This window comes from Oxyura jamaicensis, chromosome 13 (assembly GCF_011077185.1).
Source record: "Oxyura jamaicensis isolate SHBP4307 breed ruddy duck chromosome 13, BPBGC_Ojam_1.0, whole genome shotgun sequence".
Taxonomy (NCBI): domain Eukaryota; kingdom Metazoa; phylum Chordata; class Aves; order Anseriformes; family Anatidae; genus Oxyura; species Oxyura jamaicensis.
In genome coordinates, this window is record NC_048905.1 from 16,358,790 (window position 1) to 16,377,512 (window position 18,723).

At 42.7% G+C, this 18,723-nt stretch overlaps 1 protein-coding gene across 2 annotated transcripts; it reads left to right on the top strand.

The window, feature by feature from the left end:
* The first annotated feature begins 336 nt into the window (after positions 1-336).
* On the top strand, positions 337-16,318 carry SAR1B (secretion associated Ras related GTPase 1B). Of its 2 annotated transcripts, none has more exons than XM_035338760.1 (7): positions 337-496; positions 4,997-5,070; positions 9,400-9,519; positions 10,279-10,344; positions 10,910-11,013; positions 11,494-11,625; positions 12,343-16,318. In XM_035338760.1, exons 2-7 carry the CDS (start codon positions 5,013-5,015, stop codon positions 12,457-12,459), a joined length of 597 nt encoding a protein of 198 aa, XP_035194651.1. In that variant the 5' UTR covers positions 337-496; positions 4,997-5,012; the 3' UTR covers positions 12,460-16,318. The 2 variants fall into 2 exon arrangements, with proteins under 2 accessions (XP_035194651.1, XP_035194652.1); XM_035338761.1 differs by lacking the exon at positions 337-496 and adding an exon at positions 2,395-2,547.
* Positions 16,319-18,723: the final 2,405 nt, after the last annotated feature.

Consider the following 18,723-nt stretch of genomic DNA (forward strand, 5'->3'; position numbering starts at 1 on the left):
CACCACGCCAAGCGTGTGCTCTGCTGGCGGCCTGGGGTCTGGTGGTCGTGGCAGGGCTGCTGTGGTGGGTGAAGTCCAGTCCATGGCCCTCGGGCGGCAGCGGGGCTCCACGCCCAGGCGGTGCTGGTGCCACGCAGCAGCCCGGAGGGACACGTTGGGCACAAGGCTGCCTCCACAATCGGTTCCTTTGCAAGCCCGGCCGGCTGCTGGGTGCCCAGCGCCCCGCACACACTTCGGGGTGCTCTCAGTACGGTTTTCCCCTAAAAAACCTCAACAAACACCGAAACTGCCCGCTGGTGCTGCGTCGCGGGGGGGGGACCGGGGAGGTCCCGGGGCTCGCTGCGGGGCCGGGCCGGGCGGAGCTCCGAGCCGTGCCGTGCCGATCCCAGCCGTGCCGAGCCGTACCGGGCCCGGAAGGCGCCAGGCGGGGGCGGAGCGGGGCGCAGCCGCGGGGTCCGTGTCGGTGCCGGCGGAGCGCCCGGAGCTGAGCTCGGCGGTGAGCGGGCTGCGGGGGCAGCACCGGGGGAGGGGGGAGCGGCGCTCGGTGTCCGGTGCCCACCGCGGCCCGGCCGGGCCGGGCCTCGCCTCCCGGGGCCGGCGCTGAGACGCCGAGGCCCGGGCGTTGGGACGGGGAACGGGGCCGGGGATGGCTGCGGCCTGCTCGGCGCCGCGGCCTCCCGGCGCTAGCGGGGCAGCGGGGGATCGGGGCTGCCGGCGGTGGGCGGCAGGGCCGGGCCGGAGGCCTTGGGAGATGCCCGAGAGCCGCGGAGGGGCCGCGCCCGGGGGATCGGCGCTCGGAGCCGGCGGGGGGTCGCGGCCCGGGGGCTGAGGGCTTGGCACCGCCGGTGCTGCTGGAGGACGAGGCCCTCCGAGGTGGAACGGGTCGGCTCCCCGGGCCTCCCGTGCCGCCGTGCTCTGCTGCCATCGTTTCTCCGGTTGTTTGTATCGGGAACGAGCCCCGTTGTTCGCTGCGCTGCGGGCGGGCAGCAGCTGCCAAGGCGAAATGCGACGTGGACGGAGCTTTGTCAGGCATCCAGAGCCAGGCCGGGGTGTTTGGGATGCGTTTGTGGCTGAATCTCCGTCTGAATTTAAGTGTGCCGCTGTCACGCTTCCCGAAGGGAAATTAAAAAACAACCTCTCGCTTGTAAATAGAATTTGGATTAGCATGCCCGCCATCTGAAAGTGCCCATTGCCTCTGAAGGCTGGGAATCAGAATTCCTCTAATGATACTCCCCACCCTTCCTCCCCCTCACCTGCCTGCCTGCACACATTTATTTTAATTTCTTGCTATTTTCGCTCATTCTTTAACGAGAAGCACTACAGCCTCCTGATCTCTGGTTCGTAGAGATACCAGCCCCTGTGCCCATTGTCAGTTGCATTAATCTTTTATGATTACTTGGCTTCTTAGTCCTGGCTCGTATTTCACTTTGGTGGTGGTGATTTGGAAAAGTGGGTTGTTGTATCATGTTCTGGTTGTCACATGCCTTAAAACTTTCTTACGTAGTTGTTTGGCGTGTCGCGATGATCTGTCAAGATGCTCTTGTTCTGAGCATTATTTCTTCAAAAGTGATAACCTTTAAGATGAAGAATAATTTTATATTCATGCTCCAATACGTTCTGTTTTTTTGTTTGTTTGTTTTAAATAAGTACAGAAATTGCTTCAATAGGCCCTGTTTTGAGACTATGATCTGAGAACAACTTTTGTCAGCCAGACTGCGACTGGAACACTTCATCAGTTGCTCTTAGGACCTAATGTGCGTGTTGCAGTGCCATCGTTACGGATAAGCTGTTTGCTTTGCTGTTGCAGATGTACTTGAGATCAATGCTAAACTCAAACAGAGTATCTCAGAATAAAAGATGTGAAATACACCCTTAACAGTGCACTTCAAGCACTTGTTTGCAAGTTTTTAGCAGGGCCTGTTCTCAAACTTGCTGTAGCTCAGGGAGTGTGGTTGGCTGCGGTGACGCTGGATGGAGGTTTCTTTTCTAGATCTTGGTGACAGCACCCACGCAGGCACAGTGCAGTGACTTCTGGTTATTGCAAGAGGTGTTGTACTTGGGTGTCATTGGTTTCTACTTCCTAAATCTTCCATCAAGGGATTTAAAGGTGTCTTTACAAGCCTGATATTCTCTCTTATCTAAATGTTCACGGTCTTCAGAAGTAAGAATTAATTATTTGAACTGTTTTGGAATGGAATAATGGACTTTAAGCCAGAAAAATTCAGACCCAGAGTAGGAAAAGAACCCTTCCTTTTCAGAATAAATAAAAAAAAAGAAGAGACTGTTTCGAGGTGTTACCAAAACTGCTGGGTGGGAATTCTGCTCCCCGTGGTCAGCAGGTGGCCGCTAGGATGCAAACCAGTTTCATCGCTCTGCAGGTCTGCAGGCTGGCTGGCAGGGCTCCCCAGGAGCCACAAATCACACTTTGCTTATGAAATAACGCTAGCCAGGGTCTGTAGACAGGGTTGGTAGACACGTTTTGAAGTGATAGCCATCAGCTGTTGATGCTGGGAAGTTACTTTCCTATTTCTGAGAAGACACGAGAAGGTAAGTTGGCGATGCCTGTAAAAATAGTCGGTATCAGCAGGTTGCCACGTGTCTGTCACAATTTCTCATTAAATGTCTGTGTCAGCTCGCAACCGGCTATTTGTGAGGGAACCCTTGAGATAACCTTAAAATAGTTAGTGGTTTTTGTCTCCGTCATGCCTTGGGAGCAGCGATTGCCAGAGTTTTCAGTGTTCTGCTTTCGTGGTGGCTTTAGCAGGACAGTTTGTGTCTGTCTGCTGAGCGGCCCTGCTGCTGCCTGGCTCCGCGCGGCGCCGAGGCTTGAAGCTGGCAGCACGCTGTGGGCATCGGTGTGCCGCCGGGTGGCTTGGTGGCACTTTGGTCGGGCACTGCCGTGAATGGGGCAGTTATTTTTACCGTGTGATAAGAGCAGATTTAATATCTCTGTGCAAATATTGCTAGTGTGCCTTTACAATTCGCCATCAATTTTTTTCCCATTTTCAAAGTAGTGTTTTCCTTTATGCGCTGCCAGCTGATACCGAAGTTGGCTGTGGTGTATTTGGATAGCCTTCCCTAAGCCACTTTTTCTGTGTGTAGGGGAACTTACAGCATATTGCTGCCACTTCAGTACTTGCGGAGTAACTCCCTTCTCAATTTAATATTTTGAATCTTGACCCTCTAAGTGTTTTCAGCAGCACATGAAGACTTTTTTCTTCCATCCGTGAGGTTCGCAGAAGGAACTGGTTAACCCAACTAAACTCTGTGAAGTTATTCTCACCACGGTAACACGAGCACTTCTCTTACATCACGCTGTTTGCACTGATTTGCAGGTTATTTGAGCAGATCATTTCTCTAAGCCCCACAGAGGCTTTTCTCGATTGCTGTTTTGTTCAAGCAATAAATAAATCTGCTGACGTGTACGTCCTGCCATGTTTGCTTATTCTTGACCTTTGCTTTTTAGACATGCAAGTGACAGTTTCAGTCATGACGTTGTGTAACTGGGTGTTCATACATCGACAAGCTTATTTGTTTTTTTATTCTTAAAAGTTGCAACTGTGACAGCTCAAAGTAACGTAGGACATAGGCAAGGGTTTCAGGGTTAGTCCTGAAGAAACAAGGGATTCCTGACACTTTACTGTTGTCAATCAGGGAAGGCAAATATGAGCTGAACAGATTTTGCTCCAGTGCAAGCAAATATAATTAAATAATAATGATCTCTCCTCCTCTTCCCAAATTATTGCTGTGACATACCTGTTGCTATGCAGTAGAAAACCTCTGTTCATTGTCTGAGTGTAATTGCTATAAGAGATACGTGGATTTTGGTCTGGTACTGACCTGTGTTTTGACTGCTTTGGGCTCTGCTCCAGGTCCGGGGCAGTCCTAAAGTCATCCCGGGAGGGCCCCAGACACGGCTGTAGCGTAGAAACAAATACTGTGGGGGAGCCTGCACTGGCACAGGATGCCTCTGCGAGCTGCCTGTAGCAGCCCAGACATCGTCTCAAAGACTTGGACTCCAACTTCCCCAGGCGTTAGCAGGAATTTATTGATCTAGCAGGAATTAGCTGGCTGAACGCTTCTGAGGAAGTTGCCCTTTAGTCTTTCGAAAGATTTTTTATGCTGAGTACTAATTCCGATGTCAAGCTGGTGCTTTCAGTGTGACTAACCTTACATTAGATAATGAGGAAATTGAGATGAAAGTTAAGAAATTAATTGTTCATGGCTGCACAGTTAACCTAGTGACAGCGTCGTTCTTGCATCTCAAGGCATTGCTTCGGAAATTGTGGACTTGGCAGTGTCGGGTTGATGGCTGGACCTGTTGACCTTAAGGGTCTTTTCCAACCTAAATGGTTCTGTGAAATCCTGGTTGTTCCCTGACTGGGCTGTCTGTGTGCTCTGAATGCTCAAGAAGTGAGAAAATGCCCTTGGCTGCTGCCATTGTGGCCGCCTGCTGTAGGCCCCATACCCCGGGAGGGCTCCATCCCTTCTGGGACAGGAACAGCAGGCCTGGTTTTTCCATGCAATCCCATCCTGGCCGCTTGCTCACCCCCAGGGACTGGCACGGTGGTGTTTTTACCACACCACAAGCAATGGGGGCTTGAGGAGTACTGGGGCTTCATCCTGCTGTCCAGGGGCATCTGCCTGGGGCTGGCAGCAGCTGTCTGTCCTCACCTCCCCCTTCCGTTCCCGAACCTAACCTGCAAGAATTCAGTCAGAAATGTGGTTTTCCTGGGTCGTTATTGAAAAAAGTTTTATTTTTAAACCTCAGATGGTGGATGACTGTAGGGGACAGTATGGGGGGGCTGCGACCTTTACGTGGTTGTCCTGGTGCCTGGTGCTGAGCGGTCATCGCCTGGTACAAGGCACACAGACAGGCGATGTGCAACAGCAGCGACTTCTGTGTCATAAAACTTCCCCAGCTTCGACTCAAGTAAACATCTTTCAATGTTTAATGTGCTGTTCTAACGGAACTTAAATTTTCTTTTTATTTCAGACTATAAGACCCAGATATGTCCTTCATATTTGATTGGATTTACAGTGGTTTCAGTAGTGTATTACAGTTTTTAGGTAAGTTTTATTGTTTTTATTATGCTGTGAACCTCTGCTATCTTCAAACATAGCAACTGGTTAAATAATATTTTGGTATATATTCGGTAGCACTCAATAAAAAAAATGTTCCACTTATCACTACTACTTCACTATCAATACTCAGCCCAGAGCAGAGCAGGCTGAGGGGAGGCCTCATGGCGGCCTGCAGCTCCCTCACGAGGGGAGCGGAGGGGCAGGCGCTGAGCCCTGGGGACAGCGACAGGACCCGAGGGAATGGCATGGAGCTGGGACAAGGAAGGGTCAGGCTGGGTGTCAGGAAAAGGTTCTTCACTGAGGTGGCCAGGCACTGGGACAGGCTCCCCAGGGCAGTGGTCATGGCACCGAGCCTAGCAGAGTTCAAGAAGCATTTGGACAACGCTCTCAAACACATGGTCTGATTTTTGGGTGGTCCTGTGCAGAGCCAGGAGTTGGACTCAGCGATCTTTGTGAGTCCTTTCCAACTCAGGATATGATTCTATAAGTATTGAGTGTTCTCTGAGTATTTCAAGTGTGCTCTTCTCTCAATCTTATATTAATCCTTTAACCTCTTGAAAAATGATATTTTCTTTCATGAACGTAATAGATTTTATTTTTTTTTAATTGCACCACATTTAATCTGGTGTCATTCGAGAATTCAAATATTAGCAGCCATCTACAAAAAAATAATGCCAGATACTGAAGCCCCTGCTCATGTCCAGCAGTGCCTTATTGTGTGACTAATGTCACTGAAATCAGTTTTGAACTCCACTGACCTCTGATGAAGAACCTTAGGAAAGTATTCCCTGGCCAAAAGCATCTGCAATCCACATTGACCCAAGGTGAAATATTAGCTTATGCAAAACAGGAGAGAAAAGAAAAAGGAGGAAAGGGAATGTTAGGGTACTAAAAAGAGGAAGAGAAGTTGCAGATAACGTCGCTAAAAAAGACATTTTACAGGTTCCAGAGATTCTACTTCAGTAAATAAAAAGCATTTGAGATTAATGGATCATGGCACCTGCCTTTTATCAGTTGGAAGTTTAAACTTTTTCACTGAATGTTAGACCCTTGGCCTACTATTGAAATATTAGCCAGTGAAATTTTAACTAAGTTGACTAATCTCCCTTATCTCCTCTTACTTAGTCAAGCAGTGATTACTGCACATTAGCTCACTTTCCCATATCTGCACATACAAAGTCTAATTCTGGTGAAAGATACTGAAGCTTGCAGTACGAAGGAGAATTGCTGTCCATATGTCCCTTTAATTCTAGAAAAATAAATAAATAAATAAATACATCCACTTGTGTACATTTTATTCATTTGAAAAAGGCTGATGATAGCATTTGGGATACTCTCTACAATTCCCTGTGCTATCATGACAGGAGGCAAGGTAGATCACTTTATGAGACATCTCTTCATACACATACATGCAGAATGCACAAAGAATCCTTTTATTCATATTCTAGTTTTAATGTAACAGATGAAGTATTACTGCTTGTTCATCTTGCATTTTTATGAAAGACACTCAGAAAGTGTAAAAAAGTTTCAGAGAAAGTGGGGGCATTTGTTTTGGGAGCACATTTTTCCCCAGATGTCCAGTCTGTGAGTAGCAACAGCACTATTGTATTAATATAGTTCAGTAGTGTTTCATTTAACTTGTAAGTGTGAACTGGAGTTTCTCCTGTGACCTAAGTTTTAATATATGAAAATGTTTGTTCACTTCTCTCTCTGTAAACATCAATACTTTCTCCTCTACCCTGTAATTTAATAGGTGGTGTAATTTGGGCATATGAGAAGGTGAGTTTGGGAAGTAAGAGTTGTTGTATTTGAAAAAAGAACTGTGCAAACACTCTACAGGACTTGCAATTAAAAAAGGTTTTTAATGAAATAAGGAATATGAAAGAGTATTCTTTCCTGCAGGTTATAAACATGCCCTGGTGGAATGTGATTCCAGAGATTAAGTTAAAGGTAGGGGGAAAGGTGAGCAAACAGTGGCAGTGTAAAGGTCGGGCAGATAGAGACACGTGACCGTGCAGCACTGCAGCATCTAGGGGGTGGCCAAGGAACCCCCTGTGTAATGTTAATTAAAATCTCACAAAAGAAAAGAGGTATGAGGATAAGAGTTGATAAGAGGTCACCACCAGTTTAACGCTCAGCAGGCATGGACAGGGAAGGATCTCTTTCTCATCAGAAGCCTTCCTCATTAGACTAAGTCTTGTATGTGTACCCATAAACTGGTATCACAAATAATACAAAAACTGGACAGCACCTGGGGCTCATCAGCAGTACAGATGTGTCTGCCAAACAGGCAAGGCTGTGTGCTCACACAGCCTTGCTGTGGTGGGGGGACGCAGTGGAGCAGAGACCCCAGGGTGACCTGTGCCTCAGGCTGGAAGGGAAACAAATAAGGGCTCCAGAAATGGTGTGGCTGGGTCATTCTGCTCATCATGTACAGACCAGGGCACTGCTGTTAGTGTGACCTTGGAATGGCTACAGGCCTCTTGTTCCTGTGGCACTTGGCACAGCACACCTTGGCAGTAGGCAGGATTTTGGTACCTAGTTTGCAGATCAGGAGGGTTAGTCGTTCTTCGGGGAGAATGCGTGGTTAAGTGAAGTGACTGCAACAACAGGACAGTTGAACTTTAGTGGTAAAATATACCTCAAGAAGTATTTCTGTATCATCAAGGTGGTTGTAAAATAAACCTTTCTTCATTATATTACAAAGTACCACGGTACTGTGACGTTATCTAATAAAAGATCCCAGTGACTTAAAACTCCCACATTACAGTACTTGACTGCATTTTGCAATTCTTTTTAAACAGGGAAAACAAACAAACAAAAAAAATTCTGTTAGGAATGTAGCTCATTTTTGTTTTTAAAGAACTGTTAATTTCAGCATATATATTTTTTCCCTCTCTTCTTCATCGCTCTTGAGGGTGGTGGGGTCAATAGTGATTCCTATGGAAATGTGTGTGTGTAGCATCCAGGACAGAGTTCTTTGAAAACAAATAAGGCAAAGCATCAAAGGGACAAAATTAGGAGATTCTTACTTCAATAGTTTTTCAGTATAGAACGTGTTTTTTAAAATAAATTTATCTTAAGAGTATTTTACTTTGAATGTTGATCGGTTTGAAAATGAAAAATAATTCTGGCATAGGGTATGGTCTTGGCAAGTCTGAGAGAATTGTCCTTTGACAATCTCAAACTTCAGGAAATATGCTGCTAATATTTTACACATCTTCTCCTTTACAACAGTTGATGTATTTATTGGGGTTACAAGTAGAGAAGTACAGGGGAAAAGGCATTTTTATAAAGACGACAGTAAAAGTAACATTTCTTATTCCTCTTATTATGGCATTAACACCAGACAGCAAATGTGTCACAATGGCACTGATGATGCTGTTCGGGTCATAACCACACAGTTTAGCTGGGGATCTGGATGAGTATTACTTCTGTCAAAATAATATGTGAGCCAAAATAAAACAATTCATGTATATGCTAATTATGGCTGCTGACATTGAAGCTAGTTTCTCTATAAAATACCTATTGAGGTCTGAAGTTTCTTTTTGTTTCAAACACTTTTTGGAGTCATAACTGGAGGGAGATGAACAACACATGCTCTGTTCCATGTCTGGGGTTGATAATGTTTTATGATCTGTTGTTAGCACTGTACCTCTGTACCTCCCAGGCAATTCCACTGTCTGTGAGCAAAATTGTTGCTTTGCTAGGGCAGAGTGGGCTACCCTGGCAAGGTTTAATCCTGTTTTGACTTTGCTCAGATAACATAAACGCATTTATATTACTGACACGTTTACGTCAGTCACGTGCCTGCCCCCCAAAATACCACTCAGCATCACATAAGCTGCATGGAGCAAACATAGCTGTGATAAGCACATGAGCGAGTGTGAATGTGGCTTGTACAAGTAGGAGAGCACTGATAAAGGTCATCGATAAAGCGCACTGTGGAGCTTGGCAGGTCTGTATTCTGCACTGTGACTGTAAAACTTTGCTCCTGGGAGCAAAATCATCGCTAGCGTTAGAAATAATGTGACTGCATGTGTCTGCTTTAATTAGCGATCACACTCCCTTTCACTGCTGACTGTCAGAGCTGTGCCAGCAGAAACCTGTAGGATATCCATGTAGGAAGGTGTATTGGCAGACCCCACCGGATCTGAAAGAGGCTTAGGCTTCAGAATACTCAAATAGTCTGATGCTGTCACTCCTAACTGTTCATATTTTTTTGTGTGTGTGCTGTGGGTTCCTGTTGGACAATGTTATGGTAATACCTTCACTGATTTAACTGGTTGTTCAGTAGATTATTCTTTGTTTCAGGACTGTACAAGAAATCAGGCAAACTAGTTTTTCTTGGATTGGACAATGCTGGAAAAACTACGCTGCTGCACATGCTCAAAGATGACAGACTGGGACAGCACGTCCCCACACTACACCCCAGTAAGTTAATGCTCCTAGTTGCCTAGCCTGGAAATATTCAAAGTATTGCAAGAAAAGCAGTACCTGAATTTTAAGTAACTGGGGAGAAACAAAGGAATTTTGGGGATCACGATCCGTAGGTAATTTGAGTCATGCTCAATTCTTTCAGGATAGTTCAGTGTGATTTATGTAGAATTAAGGGGGCAGTCAGAAGCAGAGCAATGGAGCTGAGAGTCTAAGTTACAGAAGCTGTGGGAAATTGGGGCTTGCAGTTATGTACACTGTTTTGATTTTCATTGCTCGAAGGTTTCTGTGTGATTGTTATTGTGGTAGCCTTGCAGGAGAAAAGGTTTGGTGCAGGTTAAAAATGTGGACTGTTGAAGTCTAAGAAGGAGGTAAGCAATTAAGCAAGGACACAAAGAGGAGAAACCTTCAACAGTATTGTACATGAAGCTCCAACTTTGTGGCAAGCCATTGCCACCTATTGTTTTTGTAATGTGTAGGGATAAGTAACTTCTCTGCTATTCTCTTAATGTTGCAGGTATTGTATATGTGTTTTAATGGTTAACCACATTTATTTTGTTACACAAGAGTAACAGAGTACAAATAAGTACATTTTGAGAGAAAATGTACTGATTCGTTTCTTGAATAAGAAAATACTGAAAACAACCAAGAGAAGGCAAAATCTATACCCTAGCTTAGACTATTCCATATTGTATAAGATGTACATAATGCTATGTAATCTTCACAAGCAAAGAACATAATTCTGTGTATTTTTAGCTTCAGAGGAGCTGACAATTGCTGGTATGACTTTCACTACCTTTGATCTGGGTGGACATGCTCAAGGTAAGAGAATATATTGACTCATGTAACTGCAGTGAATTAAGTTAGAGTTGTTTACAGTCAGTTTGTCTCAGATCAGAAATACAAGCATGCTGCAGAGATCAGCTTCCCACACTCTCTTTGATAGTGTTAAAAACATTCACTGCTCTGTTGCCTGTCTCCAGCACATACTGCACTCCCATATACAATTTGGCAAAAGCTGCACTAGAGCAAAATTTCTTAACTGATAACGTGTGTTTTGAGGAGGATTAGGTAGTTCTTGTTTCACTACTTCAAATTGCTTATAGTTCCATTTAACCTTTATGTTTCAAACTTGTGTTTCTTGACGTAATTCTTGGGGAAACACGAAACAGTTGAGTACATCAGTGTGCATGTGGGATAGAGGGGTGATAACAGTAGAGGGAAAGATACTTTTGCTCCATTATCGCAAGCTGTGTAAAACATGAAATTGCATCCTGAAGACTGGCAGTATAAGACTGAAAAAAAATGTTGCTTCCTGATTACTGATGTGCATTGCTCTAAATTTTGGGATAATTTCCTTTGTTTTTCATTCACATCTTCCCTGCAGCTCGCAGAGTGTGGAAAAACTACCTGCCAGCTATTAATGGCATTGTGTTCTTGGTGGACTGTGCGGATCATGAGAGACTGCTCGAATCAAAAGAAGAACTTGATGTAAGTTTAAACCTGTTTTTGAACGTCTGAACTTTAACTTCTAAAAAATGAGATCAATATCCAACAGAGCTCTCTTGCCACCTGGTCATGAGTGCTAGTAATTTCACCTTCTGCATCGTCAGTCCTATCTAGTTGTATTCTGGTTTTGTCACCCTCTTCTTGCTATTCATTACTGTATGCATTGAAGGTAGGTGAACATGTTATTTTGCCAATAAATCAGTTGAATCAATATTGCTCCATTTGTGATATTTTCCAATTTGTGAGTGAGGAATTTCATTTCTTTTATCCCAAGTACATTAAACAACTCCCATCAATTAATTTTGGTGCACCAGTGAATTTTGCTACCCTTACTTCTTAAAAGGCCAAGCTCCACCAAATGATTTAATGGCATTATGTTGTTAACTTTTTATCTTAATGTGAAGCCCTAAATCAAAATATATCCTGAAATAATCTGTTTCCCCTTTCTCCTTCCCTTTGTAGTCACTAATGACAGATGAAACTATTGCTAATGTGCCTATCCTAATCCTTGGTAATAAGATTGACAGACCTGAAGCCATCAGTGAAGAGAGGTTACGAGAGATGTTTGGTCTGTACGGCCAGACAACAGGAAAGGTAATGTTTGTTTGTTTGTTTTTGTTAGGGATCTTGTGTTTGCTTTCTATTTCTGTGTTGGTTCCTGTCCACTTCAGCTACACAAAACAAATGTTTTTTAGTTTATTACGTACTTAGTGTATTATAGACTTGAAATAATGCTGAAGTCTCTTTGTTTTGTGCATGTGTGTGTTACTCTACTACAACTTCTATAGACTGTAAACAGTTACTATAGAATTTTATTTTATTTTTTTGCATCTTGCCCTGTTTTTTACAACACTGCACATAGTCTATGATATGTGAATCCTGTTGTGAATCTCCAGTTGAGCAATAGCTTTGTCACACTGTGATGCTCTTCTTGGCAAGCAAGCAACTCGCACTCTGACTGCGGTCAGTCCTAATTTGTAGCAAATGCTCTCTTTATCTTGTTGGAAAGCTATTAAAAACAGAGCAGGGAACTGCTTCTGAGTATAAGCTCTCTGTGCACATGCTTCCTTTTGCACTCAGGTTCATATACTTTATGCACTCCAAATGTGGCTGCACATGTGAAGATGCTCAGTGTACCTCAGTGACTCCAGTCCTAGTAAGGTGTGCAAACGTTTTAGATCAGTTTATTTTCTAAAATTCTAGTGCCCAACATGAATTAAGTAATGGCATTCCATAGAAACAGATGTTGATGTAGAGTAGGCATTTTCTTGTAAAGATACCATAATTTGGAACACTTTTGTCTCTTTGCAGGGCAGTATACCATTGAAAGAATTGAACGCAAGGCCACTAGAAGTGTTCATGTGCAGCGTGCTAAAGAGACAAGGCTACGGAGAAGGATTCCGTTGGATGGCACAGTACATTGATTAACGCCAAAATCACATTAGTACTTTCTGTCCCATGTCTAAATATTAAGTCTGCTCCTTCTCTGATCACTCAGTGTACGTAACTTGAATTCATTTGACTGTTTAGTTATATAAGCATACATTTTTACATAATTATACCACCTATGCTAAATTGTAAGTGTGAGGATTGAAAAATTATTTCAAGCAAGTTTGTAAGTTTAAGTACCACAACTTTTTAGCTTTCTAATCCCATACAACATTCTTTTGCAACTTTTAATTTAACAAATCTCCAGCACCATTTTTGGACAGAGCAACTTTCCAGTACAGTATGTTTGAATGCACTTTTTAACAGCTAAAAACTACAGACATGTGAAAAATATTTAATGCTTATCATGTTAAATTTTTTTATGTACTTTTTTGAAACTGGTTTTATAACTTTAGAGTATATAACCATCTTTCAACAAATAATAAATAATTAGCTGATGGATAATTGCATGATGCCTTACAGTTTTCAATAATATACTTTCTTATGCAACGTCATGCAATAAATTTAAATCCAGTTTTTGGCGACTTTAATGGAAAATGTTTCATTTTAATGTGTCTTAACTAGTGAGGCTGTCTAATGATCTGAATATGGGGGATATTTTCCTGAAACACAGAAGGCCACAAAGTAGTTTCATTGTGTGTTAAGGAGTAAGGTATTTCCTTCAGACTACCAAATTGCATTTATTTTAGGATCTTGCATTAGTAGACGAAAACTCTAATCCGATGCCCTTATAACTGCCACCTTTAAAAAATACAAAATCTGTGTCAATGCAAATCATGAACTAATGTCAAAAGTGGTCTTACTTTACTGGTACCTTGAATTAAACCCCTGAAATGGCCAAAAATACAAATGTTACTGAAGAAATTGAGAAAGGTACTGCACTAAGTTATTCTGTTCTCAATTTAATTAGACTTGGATTCTGCCAGAAGATTAATCAGTGAATTTGCCAGGAAAAAAAAATGCTATTGTTGCTTGTGAAAATTTATCAGCCCACACCCAGTCGGACAATTCTATTTTTGGTGTTTTGATTTGGATTAAGGTGGATTGTTTTCTACAGTTTTGCCCAGAAGCTCAGTCAATATAACAGTCGTTGGATGCCCAAGTGGCTTGTTTCTGTGGTAAAACTTCATTATCTTCAGTGCTTGCTTTCCAGACTTCTGTTTTTTCCCCACCCCCCAGTGCATTAGCTCCCTGAGGAGAGGACAGGTTATTTTCTAAGAAGGAGTGGTGAAACGTGTATCCATCAGCTTCTTGTTGACACTAGCTGACATTGCCATGGAACTGTTATTTGTGTTTCTGTGTGCAGCAGGATGTGTTCCTCTGTGATGTAGCTAATGAAGGCAGGCTTTCAGCCTGGGAATCGTCGTTTCGCTGTGGTGGGTTTGACTTTCACTGAGTAGTGTGTTTCACCCTTGTGAAACTAAGAACTGCTACAAATGTTCTTACTGGATCCCAGGACTGGGACTACTTTTCCTCACAGTTGTAGGTCTTCTTTAAAATACTCCAGGCCCTATGTTTTCAATAGTCGTAGCAGCAAAGGTATATTTGTCTGCCTTGATTTCATGAAGAATTTTCTCTCTTGAACTACTGGGCTTGTCTCTCGGATTTAAAACCTATAGGCTTTAAATAAAAAAGAAATTTGGACCTTTTCAAAGCCTATGGAATAAAAGAGAGGTACTTCTTGCCCAGATGTGGACTTGTATGATTCAATATCGATGAGCAGTTCCCCACAGCCCTACATTATGCTTCTGAATAAGATCAATAATTCAGAACCTAACTAATATCGATTATAGCTGACATTTGTTACAGCAGTCTTACAAAAGTGTTAAGCCTAGCTTGTTCATGGTGAAGTTCAGAAGTGAGGATATCTGATAGCTTTTCCAAGAGACCGATGTGAAAGAATTCTGCATCTAAACTCTGCTGCGAAGTAGTGTCTCTGTATTGCGTAAGACAAAACTGTAGATCAGAAACAGCCTCTTACAACATGTGGACAACATGCAAGTTGTTGCTACTTACAGCAGTTACACCTGGGGACATGCCTTTTTTCCCCCCTCTAGATTTTTCTGATAACGGTTACAATGCAACAGCTAAATCGGTAGATGGTGTAAATATTAAAAATACTTTTTGCAGTCGTACAGTGATATTGTTAGGGGAGACTCGGGACTGTGCTGCCTGTGCTGATGGAAATGAAGCTGGAAGTGGAGATGTTCTGCTGCCCCGCTCCTCACTTGGGGTGGGGAGTGCCCGCAGACCACTTCCGTAGGCTGAGCCATTCCGTGGGCATTGGAAGAGACTGGGGTCTTCTTCAGCTGCTGTTCAACCAACTGTGAATAACGTGAGCAGTAAAGAAAGGGATGGTAGTCTTAAAGTGTTAAAAAAGAATAGAGGTATACTGCTTTAAAAGTGTGTATTAAGGGTAATTCGTAGTGTTATGGAAATACTCAGATTTCATGTTTCATACTGTGAGATGCTAGTTTAAATGTGGTTGTAATAAGGGCATGAAGAAATTGGACCTCTTGTTTTTCTGTCTTGGTATTGTAATGGTTCCCATTGTGGGAACAGCTGAACAACGCTCGGTTAAATACACAAATAATCTCACTGTTCATTCAGTAGAGGAAATTATTTCTTCTGTAGTTTACATTCTGCTGTGCACATGAATGTGAATGGGTGTCGTGTGTCTTTGTGTGAAGACTTTATTAATAGAAAAATATACTGGTGAGTTTTTCTGATGGCTTTCATCCCCGCCACCTCTACATCTTCCTGTTCACTTATTTCTAGAGGTTACTTATTCCTATGATTGCGACCAGTCTTATTTATAAAAAAAGGGGGGGAGGGGGCAACGTTCACATTTGGGTCTGACTCCTATGAATTTTTTTTGCACTCTTGACTATGCAGACTTCAATTAAACATCACTTTAAAGAATGTGAAAAAGAAAACTCATTAATAAAGACGTTATTTATGAAGTGTCTCAAATTTGTTTTTACATCACCACTTCAAGAGAAATGAATGCAGATTTCTAAGATATTAATAACTAGTACTGACAAAATGGCCCATATTTCACTGCAGTGACCCCATGCAGTAGCATCTGTGAATCGAATAAGATTTATTTTGCTTGGATTTAATTAAACTTTGGTTTTAGTATGTACTGTTTATCTGAGGGGCATTGCTATATTTCAGTCTCGGTTTAATAAATTCTTTAGAAACAATTATTGGCATTGGAAATGCGAAGAATCTTTGAGTTTTCTTATTTGTCCTCTTGCCAGACCAAGATTTTTTCATGAAGCGTGTTATCTCATGCTGTATTCACTGGTCAGGTACTGTCATATGATGTGCCAAAGATGACCTGTGGCATTCACTGGAATATAATACCTGCATGTGTGTGAGCTTTCCTGTATTTTACTAATTGGGATTGAATATCAAATAGAGCATTTGACATCTGCTTATTTATAACTAAAATCAGAAAAATGATATTGTTGTTCTTAAGTCCCAGTGAATTCACAGGTCTACTTTAAGTAGAATTGTTCTCTCTTGTTCTCTCTTGTTTGTACTGTCAGCATATTTGGTTGTTACCAACCAAAGTCCAATATTTCCATTGACTACAACATGCTCGGAGTTAGTGTAAATAATGTAATCAATAGTTATGGACTTAAAAGCCGTATTTAAAACAGCCTAATCCATTGGCTGTCCGTGGGGACGTGTAATTTATTTGCACTTAGATAAACCACTTTTGCACTAGTATTTCAGTGTGGAACTAAACATTTTCTGTTTTGAAATGTGAGTGCTCTAAATGTTTAAAAGCATAATTTATATAATAAACTGCAGAAGAAAAGCTAAAGAAGAAAGTGGTCTTAAACATGTTCTTAATGTGGTGTTTATTGTTATTATGTTATCACATGCCATGCTTGAAATGTAAGTATCAGGAATAGAAAATAAAATTCTGAGTTGGAATTTGAAGAAAAAGAGTTTTAAACAAGTAGTTCTTGACAAATTGTATTAATCATAACGAGGAAGAAGTGTTCTGACGCAGTGCACGACCTAGTGCTGAGTTTGGGTTTCTTCAGCTGGGTATAATACCATTCATCCTCTTTGCTAGGATTTCTGTTCAGGTGTGCATGGAATCAAATCCTCAGCTCAGGAAACAGCATAAAAGGATGATGTTTCCTTTCTTGCAGGTTTAAAATGAGATAGAAAGATCCAATTTTACAGGCAAATGATATCTGTCTTAGAATTCAGCAAACCTCTAGGATTTGTTTGCACTGTTGGTGGGACAGTCTCGAGTGGGGATTGCCCCTGAGTTTAGGTGCTTATCACCCCGTTTGCTTACGTGCCTGTCATGTTTGATACAGCCCATGGGAAAGCATATTGTGTTCTGTCACAGGGAACTATTCTCCAGTCCTAAGTATGTGCTCTCCTTAGTTTATGTTTTCCAAATTATTTCATACTTGTCTGCTTCTGAACTAGAATTAGAAAATTGTGGTGATGAGCAGTTATGGTAAAATAATTATAAAAATGCATCCCTTGCTTTTCTTATGACCCCATTTCTTATGGCAAGTGTCCCATTTCAGTAAGAAATTTGTAACGTTTTACACCCTTTGATGCATTTTTTTATTCCAGGATCTCAGAACTTCCTACATGCCATGTCACCATTCTGGTGATGCAGAGAGCTTTTGTCCTTGTTTAACCTGTGGAGAAAATGAGGTCCAGAGGGATTATGTCACACTTGGTCACTGTCTGGATAGAGAAAGCTCAGCCACCACCACCAGCAAGCTGCAATGGAGCAATGCCTCGGCTAGTCCACGCACCATTTGTCCAAGAGAGAAGACAAAACACTTGATTCACACTTGATCTTAGCAATTTAACTGTGCTCGAGTGCCCAAATGTAGTGCTGTTAACCACGGGTGTGCTGTGACAAGCTGCTGGTCAGGGAAGGAATCAGGCTGGCGCTGAACTACTTCATCCCGGTGGGGAAGCCGAGCTATTGAGGGGAACCTCGTCTTAGCACGCCAAGAGGATCTGAAGCAGTTCAGATTTTGTAACGTGGGGGGCTCTGAGTAAATGAAGTCAAAGGCTGACCCGGGCAGCCTGTGGGGTTGTGTGAGGATCTCTAAAAAAAAACATTCGGCAAAGCTCCACCCTGGCAACTAATGGCTGGGGACAGCTGTGCGATGAAGGAAGGGAAAAATTAGCTGGCTTGAAAGATGTCCTCTGGTGAGGAAAGAGGGAGAACAATTCTTTGGAGTGGGATTCCTGATGCTGCTCTGCCACAGTTTGTTTGTGGGCTGGTCTCAGGGCTCTATTTGGAAACGCTGGTGCTTATGAGAGCAAGGGGAGAAATCAGCGACTGGTGGGAACTGTGTTTCCAGTCAGCCTGTGCATGCTGGCAGTAATGCCGGGGTTTCTCAGGATTATTTCTGAAATCCTTCTGGTATCCTGCAATTCAGCTTAGAGACCATACAGGGTTTTGCAGAATAACTGCAGACTGCTGATCCCTGGTGGGAGCGTTCCCCAGGGACCGGGCTGGGGGCACTTGCTTCGTGCACATGACTTCTGACCAGAGATACGCAAAAGCTGCAAAATTTAGGACCAGATTTTAAGCTCTCTCATGGCTGTTGGCATCCAGAGCTGGATTCTGAGTTCAGCCAGGATTATTGGTTCCAGCCCAATGCCTGAACGCCATTTTCTCACTGCTTTCCTAGATCGGGATCTTGGTTTAGGTTCAGCTAAACTGGAACAGTAATAGGAAGGCTCCTATATGTGCCAAGTAACTCTTCTATTCCTTGCTCTGTGTGTAGTATATAGAGATATAAAATATGTAAATATATGTGTATACATATATATACACAAGGGATTTAAAATAAATCATTTCAAAATATTGTTAGTGAGATGCATTAGCATGAAATTGCAGAGGACATTTAGCGAAGGCCTGTGCTAAGTAAAAAAATAAAAAAATAAAAAAAAATCAAAAGGAATTTGCAGTAGAGAAAATAAAAGCTTTTACTGGTGAATAAACAATTACAGGAGATACTGTGGGAGAAGTTCAGACATGCAGTTATAGCCAGGAAAGCAGCTGGAGTTCTAGGTGCTGCCTGGAGAAACTGTATTTAGGCAGAACAGAAGGAGGCAGAGCTAATAGCACAGTTTGGCTTTTTTCAGAATTTATGCTTTGCTGCTGGCATCTGAGATGCTTTTAGAATTGGTGGAAAGGGGTATGGGTGTTTCTACAAAATGAGATGTTTACTTGAA

Coding starts and splice junctions, on each gene's coding strand:
- SAR1B (XM_035338760.1), top strand. CDS start 5,013: ATGTCCTTCATATTTGATTGGATTTACAGTGGTTTCAGTAGTGTATTA. Junction 9,520..10,278: donor CGTCCCCACACTACACCCCA/GTAAGTTAATGC, acceptor GTGTATTTTTAG/CTTCAGAGGAGCTGACAATT. Junction 10,345..10,909: donor TCTGGGTGGACATGCTCAAG/GTAAGAGAATAT, acceptor TCTTCCCTGCAG/CTCGCAGAGTGTGGAAAAAC.